The sequence below is a fragment of the Ptychodera flava genome, chromosome 19, assembly GCF_041260155.1.
Source record: "Ptychodera flava strain L36383 chromosome 19, AS_Pfla_20210202, whole genome shotgun sequence".
Classification (NCBI taxonomy): domain Eukaryota; kingdom Metazoa; phylum Hemichordata; class Enteropneusta; family Ptychoderidae; genus Ptychodera; species Ptychodera flava.
In genome coordinates this window covers 14,204,814-14,222,838 of record NC_091946.1, presented here as the reverse complement: position 1 = coordinate 14,222,838, position 18,025 = coordinate 14,204,814, and the positions used below count along the sequence as shown (strand labels likewise).

The following is an 18,025-nucleotide window of genomic DNA, read 5'->3' as shown; positions in this document are numbered from 1 at the left end:
AAAAATAACAGTGGTTTTACATTCTGACCTTAATCTTCATCATTCTGTAACGAGTTCGCTGCCAATCGTACTTTGACCAGTTGACTGTCAAGTGACTGCTTAATTTTGAACAAATTCTTGACTTACGGCTGTGAAAAGTGTTTCAAATTTTAGATGGGCATTGCAGCTTCGTTTCCTTAAAGAAACACGATTGGAACTAATTTGGGATGATTGGAAGGTGAAGTAATGTCGATTCAATCTACAAATGCTATCTCATCTGCTTTTCTTTTTATATTACACACTTGTTTTTATGAGTCATTTGCAATATTCCAACATTTAGCTGTATGGCACCTAACTTTTGAGAAATTTGAATAATATGAAAATCCAATTATCCCAAATTAGTTCCAATCGTGTTAAATCTTTGTGTTGAATAGAATTGATAATCATTCGGGTGAAAAACAAATTGTTAAAAAACGTGAACCGCATGAAAGATCAATTCATACAGTAGCAATATTGTTCAGTACGATGTATCTGACAACATAGATGACAGCACGCCCAAAGCTTACAAAGTCTGACAGAAAGCAAAATCCGAAACATCTATCGGTGATAGAAACAATAATCGATGTCTACGCTGACTCCTATTTCTCAATGTGAGTCAAAAACTAATCAATTTTAAACATATATTAAAGTTTGAAGCAGTTTGGTAAACTGCATTTCATCCATTTTAATGAATGTTATATTTAACCGTAGAAGTCTTGACGCTCTTTGAATAATTGGCAATATATATGTCCTGATATCACGGTTTTACAAACACCAAGGGGCAGAGTTTCAAGGCAAATAACTTTCTAATGGAAGTCTCTGCTGCATTATTAATTGCTTTGCAGGTGTCAATCTGACGCAAAACGAGACAAGGACTTGACTTTGTGCGCATAAGCGAATTGTCCCTAAGAGCCCAATCATCAGTTCTTGTAACTTTCCTGTGGCACGGTTTTCAAGGATAATATAGGATTTTCAAAAGACGATCAAATTGACACGCACTGCGGAGTTGCTTTCAGTGGCCGCAAACATATCATTAGAAAAATGTGACACTTAGTCGCACTGATTTGATAAACTTTTGAACAGAATTATTATTGATTAGTTACTTGCAGGTAACATTTGTCACTGTTTTAAATTGTTGTTCTACTATCCATTTTATAAAATTGGTACAAAATATACAAAAGACAGGAAGTTCTTGATGTCATTAGCTCCGCAGGGTAAGTAAGATATTTTACAGCGGATGCATGATATTTCAATTTGCCGGCTGGAGGGTATCTGCAGCCACCTATTCTTGCCATTTTTGGTTCATCACAAATGACTGCAAAATTAAATAGGATTACATTAGTGTCAAGTGCTAACTCTAAACCAAATCAAGGTACATATATGTGACTAACAAGACCACTGGTCGTCTCGAATTTCTAAGCTTAGAAGATTAGCATATCTCGACGTTCAGGTAACCACTTCCAAGTCGTCATCCAATTCCTAAAAGAACAAATTCAGTTCGAAATGATCGAATAAGAAAAATACAAAATGTAACATGAAAAGTCATTATTATTTATGTGGAAAATTATCAATATCAATTTTTGCACATTAGAAAAAAAAATCGTTACACATCAATATTATTGTTATTCATGTAACTTGTTGAAAATGTATTCTAACACATGTGCAAAGAATAACGAAAAACGAGATGCTTAAAAGAAAACGATGCTATCTAATCTATAAAATTGATACTGCTTTCCACATTTCTTCGTTCTATCTTCTATAAAATGAAGAAAAGAAAATACGAAGAAGTGTATGTTATCGTGTAGCAAAAGTGAAGCACTATATGGACGCTGCCTGTAAACATCAATTGTCACATTTCCCAACGTGCAATCGTATGGCACCTTTGTTGTGTAAATTCATGAGCAGTTGAAACTCGGCTGTCATGTTGTGGACCTGCTTCATGTACGAATATTTTTCGTAGTAGTGATAGTAGAGGGGTTTGCCTTCTTGATCTTCTGAGAAAGGCCAGAATCCATAGAGATGGACCTCTTCACAGAAACTCAATGCAGTCGTGAACATAAGTAACCCTTAAAAGAGGATAGAAAAGTTATTGATGGGGCATTCAGGCAAAACTGGAGAATCCTGGCCCACACACACGACAATTTTACAAATTATCATGACTCTGGGGAGTCCAGCTGCTTCAAAAGTTTAAGATGGCCCTATGGGAGAGCTCCGTTGTCTTCATAATGACGATTCAACGAAGTACTCCTCATGTATCCTATGATAGAATACATGAATACAATGATGTGCGTTCTTCTTATAATCGTCGCAGGCCATTAAAATAACTCAAATTTCCGTGGGAAACAAATATAAGGCATTTTGTCGTTAAAATATGCAATTCCATGATAGCCTCGGGTCGAAAACACCGGTATAGAGGCAAATTTCTTTTTTTCATTTTTACAAAATATTGATAGAATTAAGAATTCCCGTCACTATGTGATATAATTTCAGCTGATGTAACTTTTGAAGTTTAAAAGCAAAATCGATGTATCATGATTTTATGGTTTAAACAATCAAAGTTCATTAAACAAATCACTGTAGTACATAAGTACAAAAGTATTAGATACAAAGATTAAGTACTGGCTTCCGTCGTATTTATGTTGATGTAAAATACTTTCGTCAACAAGTGCATTTCTTTCATCTATTATGACCAAGCTGTTACCTCAATCATCAAGTCAAGTTTAACGTGTAATCGGTTGCAGATGACTATCTATAGCCACCATTTTACTCACCTGTTGACACAGAGCTTTCCTTAACACTATATTTGTTCCTGTAAAATCCTTTCACAGACGAAATATGATGGGAATGAGCGAAGATCACATCACTGTTCACAGACTTATGTATGTTCTGTGCTCGAAAGGTAGACTTTCTGAGGCGCCGAAAAGAGTAACCTGTCGTGTAGACTGTAGCATTTTCAAACTGCACGATGATATCGTTCTTGTACTTCTCACTTCCTGGCTCATTGAATTTTGAATAACTAGAAAACGAACGACAATTAAGATTGTAAAAATAGCATGTCCTTCTGTATGTATGTATGTATGTATGTATGTATGTATGTATGTATGTATGTATGTATGTATGTATGTTTGTATGTATGTATGTATGTATGTACGTATGTATGTATGTGACATTTTGAAACAACTCAGTATTTTATTTACTGGCGGAATTTATCAGAAATTTATTATTTGCAGTTCTTCTGAAAAGCAAATAATGCACCTCATGTTTATCTTAAAGTTAGAAATACATGTATCAATTCTGATCATAGATGTAAATAAACATTGAACTACCAATGATCATAGAAGATGTACCCTATGTGAGGTAAAGTATGTCCGAAAACTGGAATCACCTACTTTAAAGTGAACATTGAAGGATTACAAGTAACTAAATCTGTTTTTGATCCAACATCTTCAGAGTAATTGTAGACTCTCGCCATATTTATTCTACAAATTCAAGAGAAAACAAGAGCGTTTACAAAATTTCTTCCATGTAAGATCGTGTTTGCTACGACAGGAACAACATTACAGAATTAGGGAGCCGTCATTATTTATGGCCTTGGGGTAGGAGGAATCTGAGGGGGGTCACTCAAACAATCGAAAGCTACGAGGGGGGTGCTCAAAAGTGGAGAACAAGAAGGGGGCTACTCAATTTTGTTGATATGTACTGAAGCATTTAGTGAAGTTATGATTAATACAACAATAATATAAAGAACAGCAATATGTATGCTTGAGATATGTATGTTCATACCCGTTATATGTACTCACACACACACACACACACACACACACACCACACACATATAATATATATATATATCCTTAGCTCGGTTATTGAACCAATCATTTTAGATTGGGGATTTGGCCGAGCGGTTTTGTCTGTGGTCTCTGCTCTATGTGATTGGGTAACGTGCGTTGTTGGTTCAAGCCAGATTGAAACCATTACACACACACACACACACACACACACACACACACACACACACCGAGAATGATCAGCTATTCGACATGGTAAGCTTATGCTAGAGGCTAATACTGAGTACACTTTTCAGTATTTCCTGATTAAAGATTGATATACTTGCCTGATCATTCATGAGAAACATCTGTTTTCTATATTCTACATTGTATAGGGAGCGACAGGGGAAAATGTGTAACACATGCTAATTCTGATTCTATAAAGTTTAAAACCAGTGGAATGCCTTGACAACAAACCCATCTTTTATAGCAGGAAAATAATAATAAATAATAAATGTGAATAAATGTATGTCTGTCGCTATTTTTTCGTTTTCAAAAAATGTAAACTTCATTGGAATCAGTGAAGTGGGCTATAAGTTTTGAATACTGTCTCAGATTTCCGTTCCTTTGAGTTTTATATACAAAAAAAAATCTGAAAAAAAACTCCCCAGTGCCACCAAATAACACCATTTTAATCTCTATTTCTCAAAAGCTTCAACAGCAGGAGGGGGGACACCCCCTCCTCACCTCCCCCGCGACCAGTTGCGCGGTCGCTTGTGGTGCTTTTGCACCACATCTTCGATCTGCATGTCATCAGAGCACTAGATACAGACCTGTACATCAGCCTCTGTCACAGCAACGGAACCTCTTTCCGACATAGACCTGTACCACAGGGTTTAATCAGGGTCTGTACAGGGCCTGTCGCAGCAGCAATCCATTTTACTGTATAGATATTCACTTTCTCATTTTTTTTCTTTTTTAGAGGGGTCACTAAAAATTCTGACGGCTCCCTTAGACTTATCACTATGTGATTGCATTTAAAGGTTGTCTCTCTATATGAATGACAGTAACGGATACGTAAGGATTGCAATTTGAATGTTGAGTGAAGAGCAGATGCCGTTGACTATATTTATTAACAAGATTAAAACTTTGGTCTCCCATTTCGATTAAATTTAACTAACTTATGATAAAGAGCACGTAACATAATTGGAAGTAGTAATTTGGGATAATTGTACGTACGTCAGTGTTTGTCATGCTACAGTCACGCTACAAGAGCTCCCCAAGTTTTAGTAATTTTATTGGATTTTAGCTTGTTTTCGAACTCCATGCTGTACACTGAGGTTCGTGAATACCCTGAGTACATTGGGAACGTCAAGTAAGCCTGTTTAACAGTTCCCTCTCCGGGGAAACTGTTTTCTGATTTTGGAGTATTTCTACAGGGAATAACCGTTCTTGCAGAGGATTGCAGTGCTATTCTAATTATATGCGGCTACGACATCCTACCATCTGTAGTCATCATTGTACTTAGTGGATTGCAAAACTGCATTGCATAACAATCCCTCACAGGATTGCTCAATTAGCAGCTTCCATAGGAATTCACCCGTACACCAATGGAGGCCAACATCTTGTTGTTATTTGCTACATTTGCAGGCTTACTTAGCATAGAGCCTTCCGTCACAGATGTCGTCTACAGACACAACAGAACTGCATCTGTAATAGACGTGATTCCTAAATTCAGGTACCGGTACAAATATGGAGCTCCAGTTCATTATTATGCTAATCACACCTCTACCTTTAACATTATCACCATCTCAGGTGATGTTCATCCAAATCCTGGACCAGCTACAACCCGTGGTGTCCAGCACAATCCAATGCGTGTGTATTACCAAAACGCTCAAAGTTTAAAGAACAAACTTGATGACATTAAGCAAACAGTGAATGCTTAAAATCATTCGATGTAGTCTGCTTTACTGAAACCTGGTTAAGCCTTTTGTGGAGACCATGAACTGCTTGATGAATTCCAATGGTTCAGGCGTGATAGACCGGGAGAAACAAGAGGTGGAGGTGTAGCTATTGGAGTAAATCTCTCTCTTGGAGCCAAACGAATTACACACTTTGAATCTAACTGTGAACTAATCTGGGTTGAAATAAAAATGCAATATAGGAGCTTACTTGTTGGAACATATTACAGACCACCGTCTTCAACAGTGCATGACCTTTCCGAACTGGTGTTGTCATTGGAAAATGTGCAAAAGTCTGGTCTCCCATACATTGTTGTTGGAGATTTCAATATTCCAAATATTACATGGAAATCAACATCAGAGTATGTGTGTACAACGCCAAATGATATCAGCAACTTCTTTTGGATGAAGTAATTTCAAACTTCAATATTGATCAGCACTGTTTACTGCCAACAAGGGAGAACAATTTTCTTGACCTGTGTCTGTCAAACATTGACAAAGTAAGTGTTGAGGTCGGAGAAAACATCATTACCTCTGATCACCAATCCCTCTCTGTATTACTGCAAGGCATTACAAAACCTGTAAAATTTGCCTTTGCGCAGAGGGAGATGTACAATTTTAAAAAAGCCAACTGGGAAAATCTTCAATCCGATCTTGCAGCTATTCCATGGATTGATTTACTGACAGCTGGTACCGTTGATGACTGTGTGGAGACTTTTTATGATTTAATTATGCCAGCTATTAAAGACCACGTGCCGCAAATCAAACTTCGTCGCCGCGTCCCCCCCCTGGTATGATGCAGAGCTTATTGAAGCTTTAAAATTGAAAGAACTTAGACATCGTGCCAAAAGACGTATACCTGTGCCTGAGAATATAGAACTTTTCAAGCAGGCTCGTACCTCATTCCAGAAACTGGCGAAATTGAAATACAATGATTATGTTGCATCTGTTTCAGCAGATGTCAAGTGCAACCCCAAGCGATTTTTCTCCTTTACTTCAGCTTGTATGAAAGGGACAAAATCGCGTATTCCTGGTACTATAGAGTTGGATGGACATGAAGCTTGTGACGAGCAAGCTCAGGCCGATATTTTCAATACCTTCTTTGAATCTGTTTTTACAAATGATGACATCATTACCATTCCTGAATTAGACACTCAATTACATGATCCTTTGCGTAAGTTCACTATATCTGTGTCAGAGGTGAAGTTGGAACTTTTAGCCCTAAATGAACATAAGGCAATGGGTGATGATAATTTGCCAGCGATAGTTTTAAAAAAATGTGCTGATGCACTTTCCATTCCACTAACTTTCATATATAATCGGTCTATCCATGAGGGAGTTTTCCCTACAAAGTGGAAGAAAGCTTTGGTTGTACCTATACACAAGAAGGGTATAAAAACTAACGTTAGAAATTATCGCCCAGTGTCCCTTTTGTCAATTGTTTCGAAAATGTGTGAGAAAATGATTTCAAGGCATGTATATAACCATGTAAAGTGTGTTTTGTCTGAACAACAGCATGGTTTTTTGCCTGGGCGATCATGTGAATCTAATCTATCTGTCTTGCTTAATGAAGCTCGTATTGCTGTTAATGAGACAAGACAGTTGGATGTTATATATACAGATTTTTCCAAAGCTTTCGACAAAGTAAATCATAAATATTTAGTTTACAAACTTAGTAAGTATGGAATACAAGACGCCCTCCTTGACTGGTTTAGTAGCTACCTAACTAATAGATCCCAGGTAGTTAATGTTAAAGGGTGTAGATCAGACCCTGTCTTAGTTAAGTCCGGGGTTCCGCAGGGGTCACAACTGGGACCACTGTGTTTCATTCTTTATTTAAATGATTATATTTGGTAATTTTAAATGTGGCTCCTTAGGCTTTGCAGACGATCTGAAGTTGTTTAAGATAATACGTAGTGTGAATGACTGTTCAATGTTACAAGAAGATATCAATTACTTGTCCACATGGTCTGAGAAATGGAAAATGCACCTTAATTATGACAAATGTGTAGTACTTCGTCTTTCATTGAAAAGATTGCCAATTGAGAGGGATTATAATATTGATGCTCACAACTTGAAGACTGTTTATAGTTACAGTGACCTAGGCGTGACACTAGACACAAAGTTAACTTTTTCAACTCACGTTGTTTCAATTGTCACTGATGCTCGAAGACTACTTGGCATGCTAAAAAGGTTTGGCAAACGGTTGTCAGTGGATGCATTGCTCGTGGTTTACAAAACATTCATTAGAACTAAACTCGAGTATGCATCAGTTGTTTGGAATAGTATTGACAAAGTGTACTCAGACAAACTGGAAGCTGTACAGCGTAACTTTGTTAAATATTTGTGTTATCTTGTAAGTGTAAGGTTTGATGATTATTCAATGATGATATGTGTGTTTATGTTTAATTTACCAATGCTGTCTAAACGGCGCACTTATTTTGACCTTGTTTTTCTTCACAAATCAATTAATGCCCTTCTTGATTGCCAACCATTTTTAATTTACACATTCCTGGGCGATCAACTAGACAGAAACGGACATTTCATGAACCTGGTGGTAGAGTTAAATTTACTAGCAATTCACTTTTTAATCGCATTCCAAAGCTATATAATAGTTTTTATCAATGTCTACCAATTTTTAACATTTCTGTTTCGAGTTTTAAAAGAAAAGCTAAAAGCATTTGCTTTTGAATTTTTACTTTGTCCTTGTTGTGCATGTCATTTGTTTTAACTTGCTTTCTTGTCCTGTAACATCATGTTATTTGTACTTTTTACTAAAATCCTCCTGTAAGTGCGGATGTATATGGTTTTTAACTGTATCATATCTGTGTTGGAGTTCGAAATAAATAAATAAATAAATTGGATCTTTATATTTTGAAATTTCTCACAATGTTAGTGCCCTAAAGCTGAATGTCTCAATTATATTACAAATTACTCACAAACACAAGTGTGTAACGTAAGAAGAAAGCAGATGAGCTTACATTTGCAGACTTTAAAGACATTACATTCACCATCCAATTATCCCAAATTATAATCCAATCGTGTTACGTATACTTTAATGATATAAAATCTAGAATTTGAAGATGCAATTAGAAGCATATACTGCAGTACCATGAGTGAACTTCAAATTAAACTCTAGTCACAAAGGTTGGCAACTCAAAGGAAATGACTTGTTCGACGATTGGAAAGAAATTATAACTTTGCAAGAGCATGTACGAAGTACGTTTCAGCATTAAATGAATAAACCTTGTTTATAACTTTGGGGGTGCTGCTATCCACACTAACGTGACAGCCTGCGATTGTTAATCCTGATCTCGAAGAAAATAAACAAACTGATAATTATTCACTGATACCACTATTTCAGCTGTGGCAGATCATCCATGTATTGAATATTATCAAAACGATATAAATCATGTGTAAGCACTAGGAATGTGAGAGGTGCGTCGGAACGTAATTTCACTCTTATGGTAATTCTCCATAACACAGGATATGGTATGAATCTTCACTGGTGTCCGATGTGCAGCGAATTTGTCCGTTCCTTTGTGATTATACGAGAAAATATAACCTGCAAAAACATAGCGTACCACATGGCAAAATCATACAGCTTTAGAATAAAAACTTCTTGTGTTGCAGCTTTTACCAAATGACACATTCTGGAACATATTGTGAGCTATTACATAAGCCGCATTTCAACATTAAAGTAAAGAAACTGCAATTTGTTGAACATAAAAAGAAAGCAGTACACAGTTACTTTGATACACTTGAGATACAATAGACTCACCTAACTATGAAGTCAGCTGCATCTATAAACTTTCCACATTTGCTATTCAATAGAATGCCACTATTTCCGACCACGCTGCATTTCTTAAACATTTCTTTCTGGTATGGTATTTCCTGTAGTTAGACACAATGTACTTTATATAATTTACAGCTCTCTGCACCATCACAATTTTACTGGTTAAAATTCAGACTAATATAGAAACTATACTGATGTAGAATCGGCCAGTTAAACTTCATTGAACTATCTAATTTGGGAACAACAAACATATATTAGGAGCGTTGTTTACCTGCCTGAAAAAGACTATTGCTCACTTTAGAACATGCCTTACCTTCGGCAATCTGTTATATACATCCACTGTTACATTTATCTGCCACTTCGTTGGACCATCATATTTCAATGTCCCATTCACATCCAAATTGACGATTTTCTGTGTAAGCACAAACCTTTCGGACGTCTTACAGTACTCATCGAGATCAGACCTGAAGCAAATCAGATTGTGGAATGTATCGCAACTTGAAAAATCCTACTTGAATGTAAGCTTAACATCTGGCCGGGGTTAGTTCTAAACTAGTTTGCACAGATTGTCAGATCTAATAGCCCCTTCACACACATAAAGAGTGTGAAGGAAAATAAAAACTGACGGAATAAAAAGTAGTACTATACCAGAAATACCTGGAACAAGGCATTTTGAGAAACAAAATATTTCAGGAAGTATTGGTTTTGAAATTGAAAGAGTGAAATTTTTCCTTAAACTGTCCGTTTGGAAACTTCAAGCAATTTCCTTTCGAAATCAAGAAAAGAGATCAACAGTCAACGTGTACACAATTCGGATCTACTAAAACAAATTGCCCAAATCAATATTTTCACTTGAAATTTTAAATGACACCCGAGGCCGTGTTAACTCCATGGGTAAATTGACCGTTTTATTTTCACAAAAATAAAGTGGTAATATTTTATTTCCTCCTAGCTTCACAAGTGGTAAACAAAAGACTGCAAAAGTTTGGGAGTCCGAATGTAGGTCCCGAGGAGAATTCTGCCTTATCAAACATAAGTGCCTTCACGTAATGTGTTAAAATTTATCACATGCCTCTGTATTTCAGTCTGTATATTGATAACTTTAATGCCGTACACTTTCTATCAATTGCAACGCATCGATATTGCGACTTTGGTGCTCGAGAACTTATTTGAATTCACCTAGTCCGCCCTTGAACTCAATGGCGGCAGCATGCTTGGAGCTTATTATCAAATTGATATTTGTTCTCTTTCTCAGAATCTATACTCTTTAACGTCCTAACTGAAAGACGTCTGTTCATCTACAAATGTTACCATGTCTGGTCCTTCGATGGTACCCTAATGTATGAGTTTGCAGTTGACTTTGCTTCGCCGAGTCAGCTATTCCGATTCTGATAAGGCAGAATATTATTAGTATCATGGCTAGTCCATAATTTTAGGAACGCCGTTTCACTCACTGTAAGCATGGTCTCTTTCGCAGATTTAATTTGCAATTTGTCGTGTCTCAAGACAAAGGATCCAGGAGGAGCAGAGAAATACGTATGACATAAATTTGTGTTCCTGCTGCTAAGTTACTAACGTGACCGCTACCAACCAAATACTGTAATCGTTTTCAACCCTACGATTCTCTTCATGTGCACCCCGGCCTGGTACATTTGGCGGAGCTCTTGCCTTATCAAGATCACAAGTTTAACTTGAATTCCAAAAAATGTTGACTTACCGTAATTTATTTGCCTGTTCGGTATTAAAAGTCCAATTTGAGTTAATGCTTCGAAATTTATCCACCACATTAACAGAGGTCCCCGATTCACCGGTATCATTGACTTGTTTTTTTGTTTGGGCGTGCCTCTATTTTACTCCCATTATGCTCCGCGGCACTTATGCTTGTCGTCAGTAAAGTGCAATGTTCAATATGGGTAGAAACTTTACAACTACGTTTTACACCTCCTGCTCTAATCACGGGTGTAAAGTTCATGACATAACTTTCTACCGGCGACAAAATATAATATTTGTTTCTTGTTGCTACTTTCAACTTAGAAGCGACTGAAATAAGTAATATTGTGAAATTTGCTAATCCAGCAATGACAAGCAAAGATATCATTATCTTCCGACTTTTCATGATGCGAAATTGACGACACTCTTATCACACTTCTGAAAGAGAGAGAGAGAGAGAGAGAGAGAGAGAGAGAATTGGCGATTATAATAACGATGTCAACGGTTTTCAGTGATGAAGGTAGGTATGTTCCTGGTTGAACGGATTGCATAACACTTGAAAAGACCGATTTAAAGTGAAATTGTGGCCATATACAGAACAAAGTGTCGCACAATGAAATCAATCGAAGCGACATTTTCAATCACCGACAATGTGCAAACAACTAACAATGTCTTCTTTGCTTCATGATAAATTATCTTTGAAGGCTTACCATAGTATATTATAACGTCACCGAAAATATCACCAAAATTAATATAACTATTATCAAATGGCAAATGCCATTTAATATTTAATTTATCTGCATTGATTGATTGATTGATAATCAATTACACATAGGCAAGAGGTAAATACCAATTTGAATCTGATTGACCACAGCGTGTTTGGAGTAGGGGGACAAGCATATCGTAGACAACTTATTTTTCCACATAGCTTTGAATTCAAGTAATGTCATGTAAGGTGATATAGAGGAAGATGTGCAACATGTGTGTACCTTGAAAGTCATGTTACTCGTCAGCTGTAAATGCGATATGTTCCCGATTTGTGACCAAAAACAAAAGAAACAAACAATATTTCACCTTGGCTTTGTAACGAGTAAAAAGTGCTCTTAAAGTCGTTTTGAGATGTGAGTATTTAATTTTACGAGTTTTTTAGATTTGAATTAATGAATCTCACCTCTCTTATACCTAATTTCTACCCATAATTTGCATCGATATGAAAATTGAAATCATTATTTTTCACGTGTGCTCATGTATAATATTCAGAATCTTACATAACCTGTTGATGTTATGTTTAGTAAGTGAAAGAATACAAATTCATTAGCTTTCAGCAAAGTCAATAATCATTTCTAGTTTAATATAGGCAATCATTTTTTTGCTTAAAGGGTAACTATACAAATATTCAGCTTTCTGAAAACATATTGTACGTTGGGTTAGTGGCATATTTGAACTTGAAATATGCAATGTGAGAGGACTCCTGTGAACACTGCAACATTTTAATGTTACGGTAATAATATGAAGAAAATGAGGGCAACTTCACGCATCGGTTCTACCTTTGTCAGTGATACGGTATGGTGAGTTGCTGGATGTGCACGTGCTTTAATGATAACGAGAAAAATGGCGAGACACCGGGAAATCGACAGAGTTTCGGCCTTTGACCCTGGTCATGGGACCTGGGTCCCTGGAAATCGTTTTTATGTTTCCGATTCGTTCTGACGGTGTTCCGGGACCGATATGGGGGTACCTTCATCAGTCAATGGAATGTTTTTTTTTATTGCCACACGTTAAGTTTGAAAGTAGCTCCTGTTCATCAAAGAGAGGCAATAAAATCGTAATGTTGTGGATTGACTGTAATTATTACTTGCTAAAACATAAGTGCTACCCCGGAGACTCAGTTTATATAGCATCACAAACTAAATGGGCACCTTCCAAAACATATGACCATCAGCAAGTAAATCAATATCATCAAAATATAAATTAGCATCATCGTAACTTAGGGGTGTCTTTATAATGTTACCGTTTGTCATCATTATGTAAATGAGCATCATCATAATGTTAATGGGCATCATAATGATGTGAATGGGGATCATCATAAAGTTCACTTGGAATGTCAATATGTTATCATGATGTCAATTAGCATCATCAAATTATACATGGTATAACCATGATAGAAATGAGCGTAATCATAAAGATAATGAGCATCATCATAATATACATGGGCATCTTCAAGATGTAAATGGGAACCATCAAGATGTAAACGAGCATCGTCATAAAATTAATGAGAATTTTCAGAATGTGAATGGCATTATCATAATGTAAATCATCACCATCATTATGTAGATGAGCATCATCATAATATGAATGATATTTTCACAAAGTAAATGGGCATGATTATTAGTAAATGTGCATAAATGAACCTCGCCAAAGTGTTTTTGGTATCGCCATAATGTAAATACACATCATAGACTGAAATAGCTCCCGAAAACAGTGAGGGCTTTCCATACTACAAGGATAACAGACCAGCAGGAAAAGATAGCAAGAGTATTCTGATTACATGACTGATTATCAAGCCAGACTGGACTTTCAAAAAGTGTGGTTAGGCCTGCCCTCAACGTTTAGCCTAAACTTAACTACCTGTGACAAGGGTCAAAACCTTTAAAACCAGCACGCAGTGTCTCCGTTCAGCGACGTCTTGCAATGGATTTCAAAAATGACCTGAACAAGTCGTTAAAACATCTTACTGAAATTGACCTGATGGGTGGAGCCATTTTTCCAATGGAATTGAAACATACCGTTATATTACCTAATTTAACTCCCCTGGATGCTGGTATTTCTATTTTTGTAAGGTCAATTAAAGGAAATATCATTTCCTGTCTATCTTATCATATACTCAATAAATATGATGTAGCCCATACAACGATGTGGCGTCCGCCATACGGCAACTAATATACAGTATTGCCAGTGAGTAAATTGGTTACAGGGAGTAAATACACTTGTATAAAGCTCTCTTTAATCAAATACACACACCATGTTGTTTGCAGATACGATTAGCTTGGCCTTTCAAAGGCAGTGGTGGACAAATTCTGGCATTTCTAAACGGAATGAGGCTCTTGGCATTTAATGGCACAGTTCTTTTTGAAATACCTCGTTGTAAACTGAGAATCGTCTCCAGGTGTGTCGAATCAATTACAAAATACTTCAGAAGGAAGGCTAGATAACAATTTTTACCAGAGTAGTCCTCTATTATTTATTTTTACATTAACTCCATGACGTCATTTATTATATTATTTAAATGTAGTTAACAATCAACAAAGAAGAACCTGAACGATACATTCTCGCTATATGTATTCAATGTGCTGCTAAAACATACCCAAAAGTCTATCATTTTAATACAATATTTATATATATATATATATATATATATATATATATATATATATATTGAATATATTGAATTTTCAACAGTTCTCTGATGTTTCTCATCAAGTCCGCAGAGTTGTTCATTCGACTGAGAACGATTTATGTTTCCTTTTCTGTTTTCTTCAGTGAAGCCAACACAGGCTGATTAACCACACAGAGATATGATAGCAAGCGTTTACTTATTCCACAATTCCAACTACATGTACAAGGTAGTAATAAAGCTTCCTGGTTAAGATGACCATCATGGTAAATATCAAACTGAATGGAATTTAAATAGGGCCTGATATAGGAATCTGAAGGTCGAGGCTTTAAAAGAGCCTCCCACAATCATATGAAGTAGTGTCTATGCCACAACTAACTTAAGGTAAAAAAGGGCCCCGTGCTTACCGCAAGTACAATCTTTAGACTAACAGTAATTCAATTGAGAGGGGGTCTCATTTTGTTTTATTCTGCATTAATTGACATGACTACAGTTTTATGTAGACATTTCAGTTCATTGTCTATTTGAAAGGGTCTCATTGACCTTTTACTCACACACTGACATGACCCCCTAGGTTTCTCACTTTATTTTATACAGGTTGTTAATTAATTGTTAACTATTAATAGTGGGGCACAGTTTTCTCAATCATGCCATGTGATGAATCTGAATATATTTTGAAAATTAACGTGATGACACCCTGTTTTGTTTGAATTTTGCTTAGTAATAAGCGCACAGTTAAGCTAATGTTTCAATTTATGAGTTTCCAAGAATTTGACATTAGTAGAAAGTATACGGTGGTAAAAATGAAATCTTTATTTCCCTTTCAAACTGACATTCAGTTATCATATCTTGTTTTTTAGAATGTAGTCGGCATTGAAATATCTGTATAAGCAGTTATTTGAAAACATGAGTGAATTTATTGAAATCTCCACAAGTCACAAAAGATTGCCCGTACTTTATAATGTTGAAATCAACTTTATTTTGAAATTTGCATTTGTCCATATCTTATAAGGAGCTCTATTCAGATCCAATTTTCATGGAAACGGATTTGGTGACCTCAACTTTTCATTTCATTTTTTAAAAATTATGCTATAATAAAAGATATTTGCAACATTTCATGAAAATGACATTACTTTTTATTTTAGTATGAATTTGCCGTACTTCACCTTAATCTTTAACCTGATAGTTCTGTTTATATGTCTAAAATTGCAGGATGCATGAAACAAGATATTATTACATATACGAGAAGTAATCTTTCTTATTATTTATAACACTCAAACTGCTTTTAACATCAAGAACTGCAATTTTCCACTAGGACATCTGAATGCATCCTACTTTCGAAAGTTGGAAACTTGGGTCAGCAAGTGTTAAATATCTTTTTTCAACGAGGGGTCAACACTTTTTCATGTCCGTAAAAATAAAAACCACCTCCCCTCCCCTAGGCCGATGAAACTTACAAGTTCCAAATTTCATGAAATACAGACGAGGTTCCAATTAGACATGACTCCGCGAAAAAGTGTCATCGACAAGAGTAGGTCATCAAGACGAGCAGAACGTCTTTAGCAGACTACATCAATAAATTTAATTGCGCTGAAAATGTCTTTCAGAGTGTAGTCGGTAGACTTCGTCTGGCCTGATACACAAAATAAATTTACATATTAAGTCACAGGTTTATTAGCATTTCATCATGCAATTTTTCCGACCTTGGATATTTTCCAACCAGCTGTCTTGGCCCTGAGATAACCTCCTAATGATTATTACCTCGCATTGTTTAATTCCAGCAAAGGCCGGAAAGATCTCGGGCTACCGGCAACATTTTCATACATCCTACTATTCAGCGATCATACAGATGTACTCAGGTATAGTACTATTCAACAGATTTTACTAAGTCAAGATGTCCACTATTTTGGCAATATTTCCATCGTTCTCTTCCCTGACCTGACTCGGAGGGTAGTAACACCTTTCTGATCAGAGGAAAAAAATTGTAAGGCGTTTCATTTCAAAATGTCTGACTTCTTCAAGTGCTACGAAAGCATGCATGGTAAAGAGGTAAAGCCGTCTGTCCTGGTGCATGGTGGAAATAAGACTCAATATTGACACGAAATGTGTCTTATCGATCAACTCATGCAGTGACCCACGTGAATGCTGGTCTTTCTATACCCGGATGCTTGCGTTACTTGATTCAAAAACTAATCACTGTTCCTGAATTTCGTCAGTGTCCTTAAAATCCTCCATTGTGTTTGCACAACTCCATGACGAACTAAACTATTAAGGGACATAACTGTTATCATTTTAGCTCAAAACCCTCTCTTAGGATGTGTTCAATGTATCGTAAAAATAACTTAGGCCCGGATGTTGACTTCTATACGGGATACCGGTCATTTCCAAAGTGCTCGGAAGTTAAAAATTAATCACTGTATAACCAAAGGCTGAATTAGTTCTCAAAGATACATCTAGTGAGTAACTATCAACGATGGAATTTGATATGGCGAGCAAGAGGTATGCTTATCCAAACTCCTTGATAATATTTGCACATTGCAGTAGTATTTTGCGAAAACGATGGTACGGGGTTTTACCTTCTGAGATGACCTTGACAGTTCTGTTCTGCTCTTCTCCGAGTCCGGTCCTGTACTAGGTTACTGGTTCTTCTTGTCTTATTCGAGCAGTAGATCACCTCGAACGTTCACAATTTCCTTTAGTATGATAATCGAAACCCTCGTCCGCGTGTCTTCCAACACCAGATGACAAACGTAGAAAGCAAGACACTGAAATTTTCCGGAAACTTGGGATCACTCGGTGTAATTCAACCTGAGCATGCGCAGATCCGTCGTCCCGTCCGCGTGACACACAGTTTATGCACAGGTTACAGCATTTTGCCCTCCCGTATAAGATAAACGGGGAAATTTATAGTATCAACTTATGAGAAAAATCGCACGACTACATCTGATTGTCTCTACACTCCAAATTTTTGGGCTTGAAAAATTACCAATGTCGGATTCGAACCCACCTCCCCCGAATTCGGTTCGGATGCTCTCTCTAACAGATCAGTTCACATTTGTTTGACGTGTAGTGTCCTGTTGGCCTTTTACCTCAGATTTACACTGGTTATTCTCGCGAAGTTGAACGACTGTTTATCTGCGTGCTTGAAGTCAAAGAAAGCAAAGTATAGTTAATTGAGTCGATTAGAAGTGTTGCGTTCATTACGAGAACTGAATTAAAGATTCGTATTAATCTTTACGGCCCTGATACGGCTTTTGCGGCCCGAGGTCGTACGGCGGAAGGGCCCGAGCGTGCGAGGGCCCGTACGCCGTACGACCAAGGGCCGCAAAAGCCGTATCAGGGCCGTAAAGGTTTTATCATATACCTTATGGAATGATAA

At 36.7% G+C, this 18,025-nt stretch overlaps 1 protein-coding gene and 1 long non-coding RNA gene across 2 annotated transcripts in view; one reads left to right on the top strand and one right to left on the bottom strand.

The window, feature by feature from the left end:
- The window catches only part of LOC139118657 (uncharacterized), a 358,536-nt gene that overhangs the window by 144,594 nt on the left and 195,917 nt on the right, over nt 1-18,025 (top strand). The window lies entirely within an intron of this gene.
- On the bottom strand, nt 1,763-17,328 carry LOC139118653 (CMP-N-acetylneuraminate-poly-alpha-2,8-sialyltransferase-like). The gene is made up of 6 exons (XM_070682073.1): nt 17,223-17,328; nt 9,856-10,006; nt 9,528-9,640; nt 3,408-3,497; nt 2,790-3,034; nt 1,763-2,084 (listed from the first exon to the last, which is right to left on the bottom strand). The coding sequence occupies exons 3-6, from the start codon at nt 9,617-9,619 to the stop codon at nt 1,861-1,863; spliced, it is 651 nt and encodes a 216-aa protein (XP_070538174.1). The 5' UTR covers nt 9,620-9,640; nt 9,856-10,006; nt 17,223-17,328; the 3' UTR covers nt 1,763-1,860.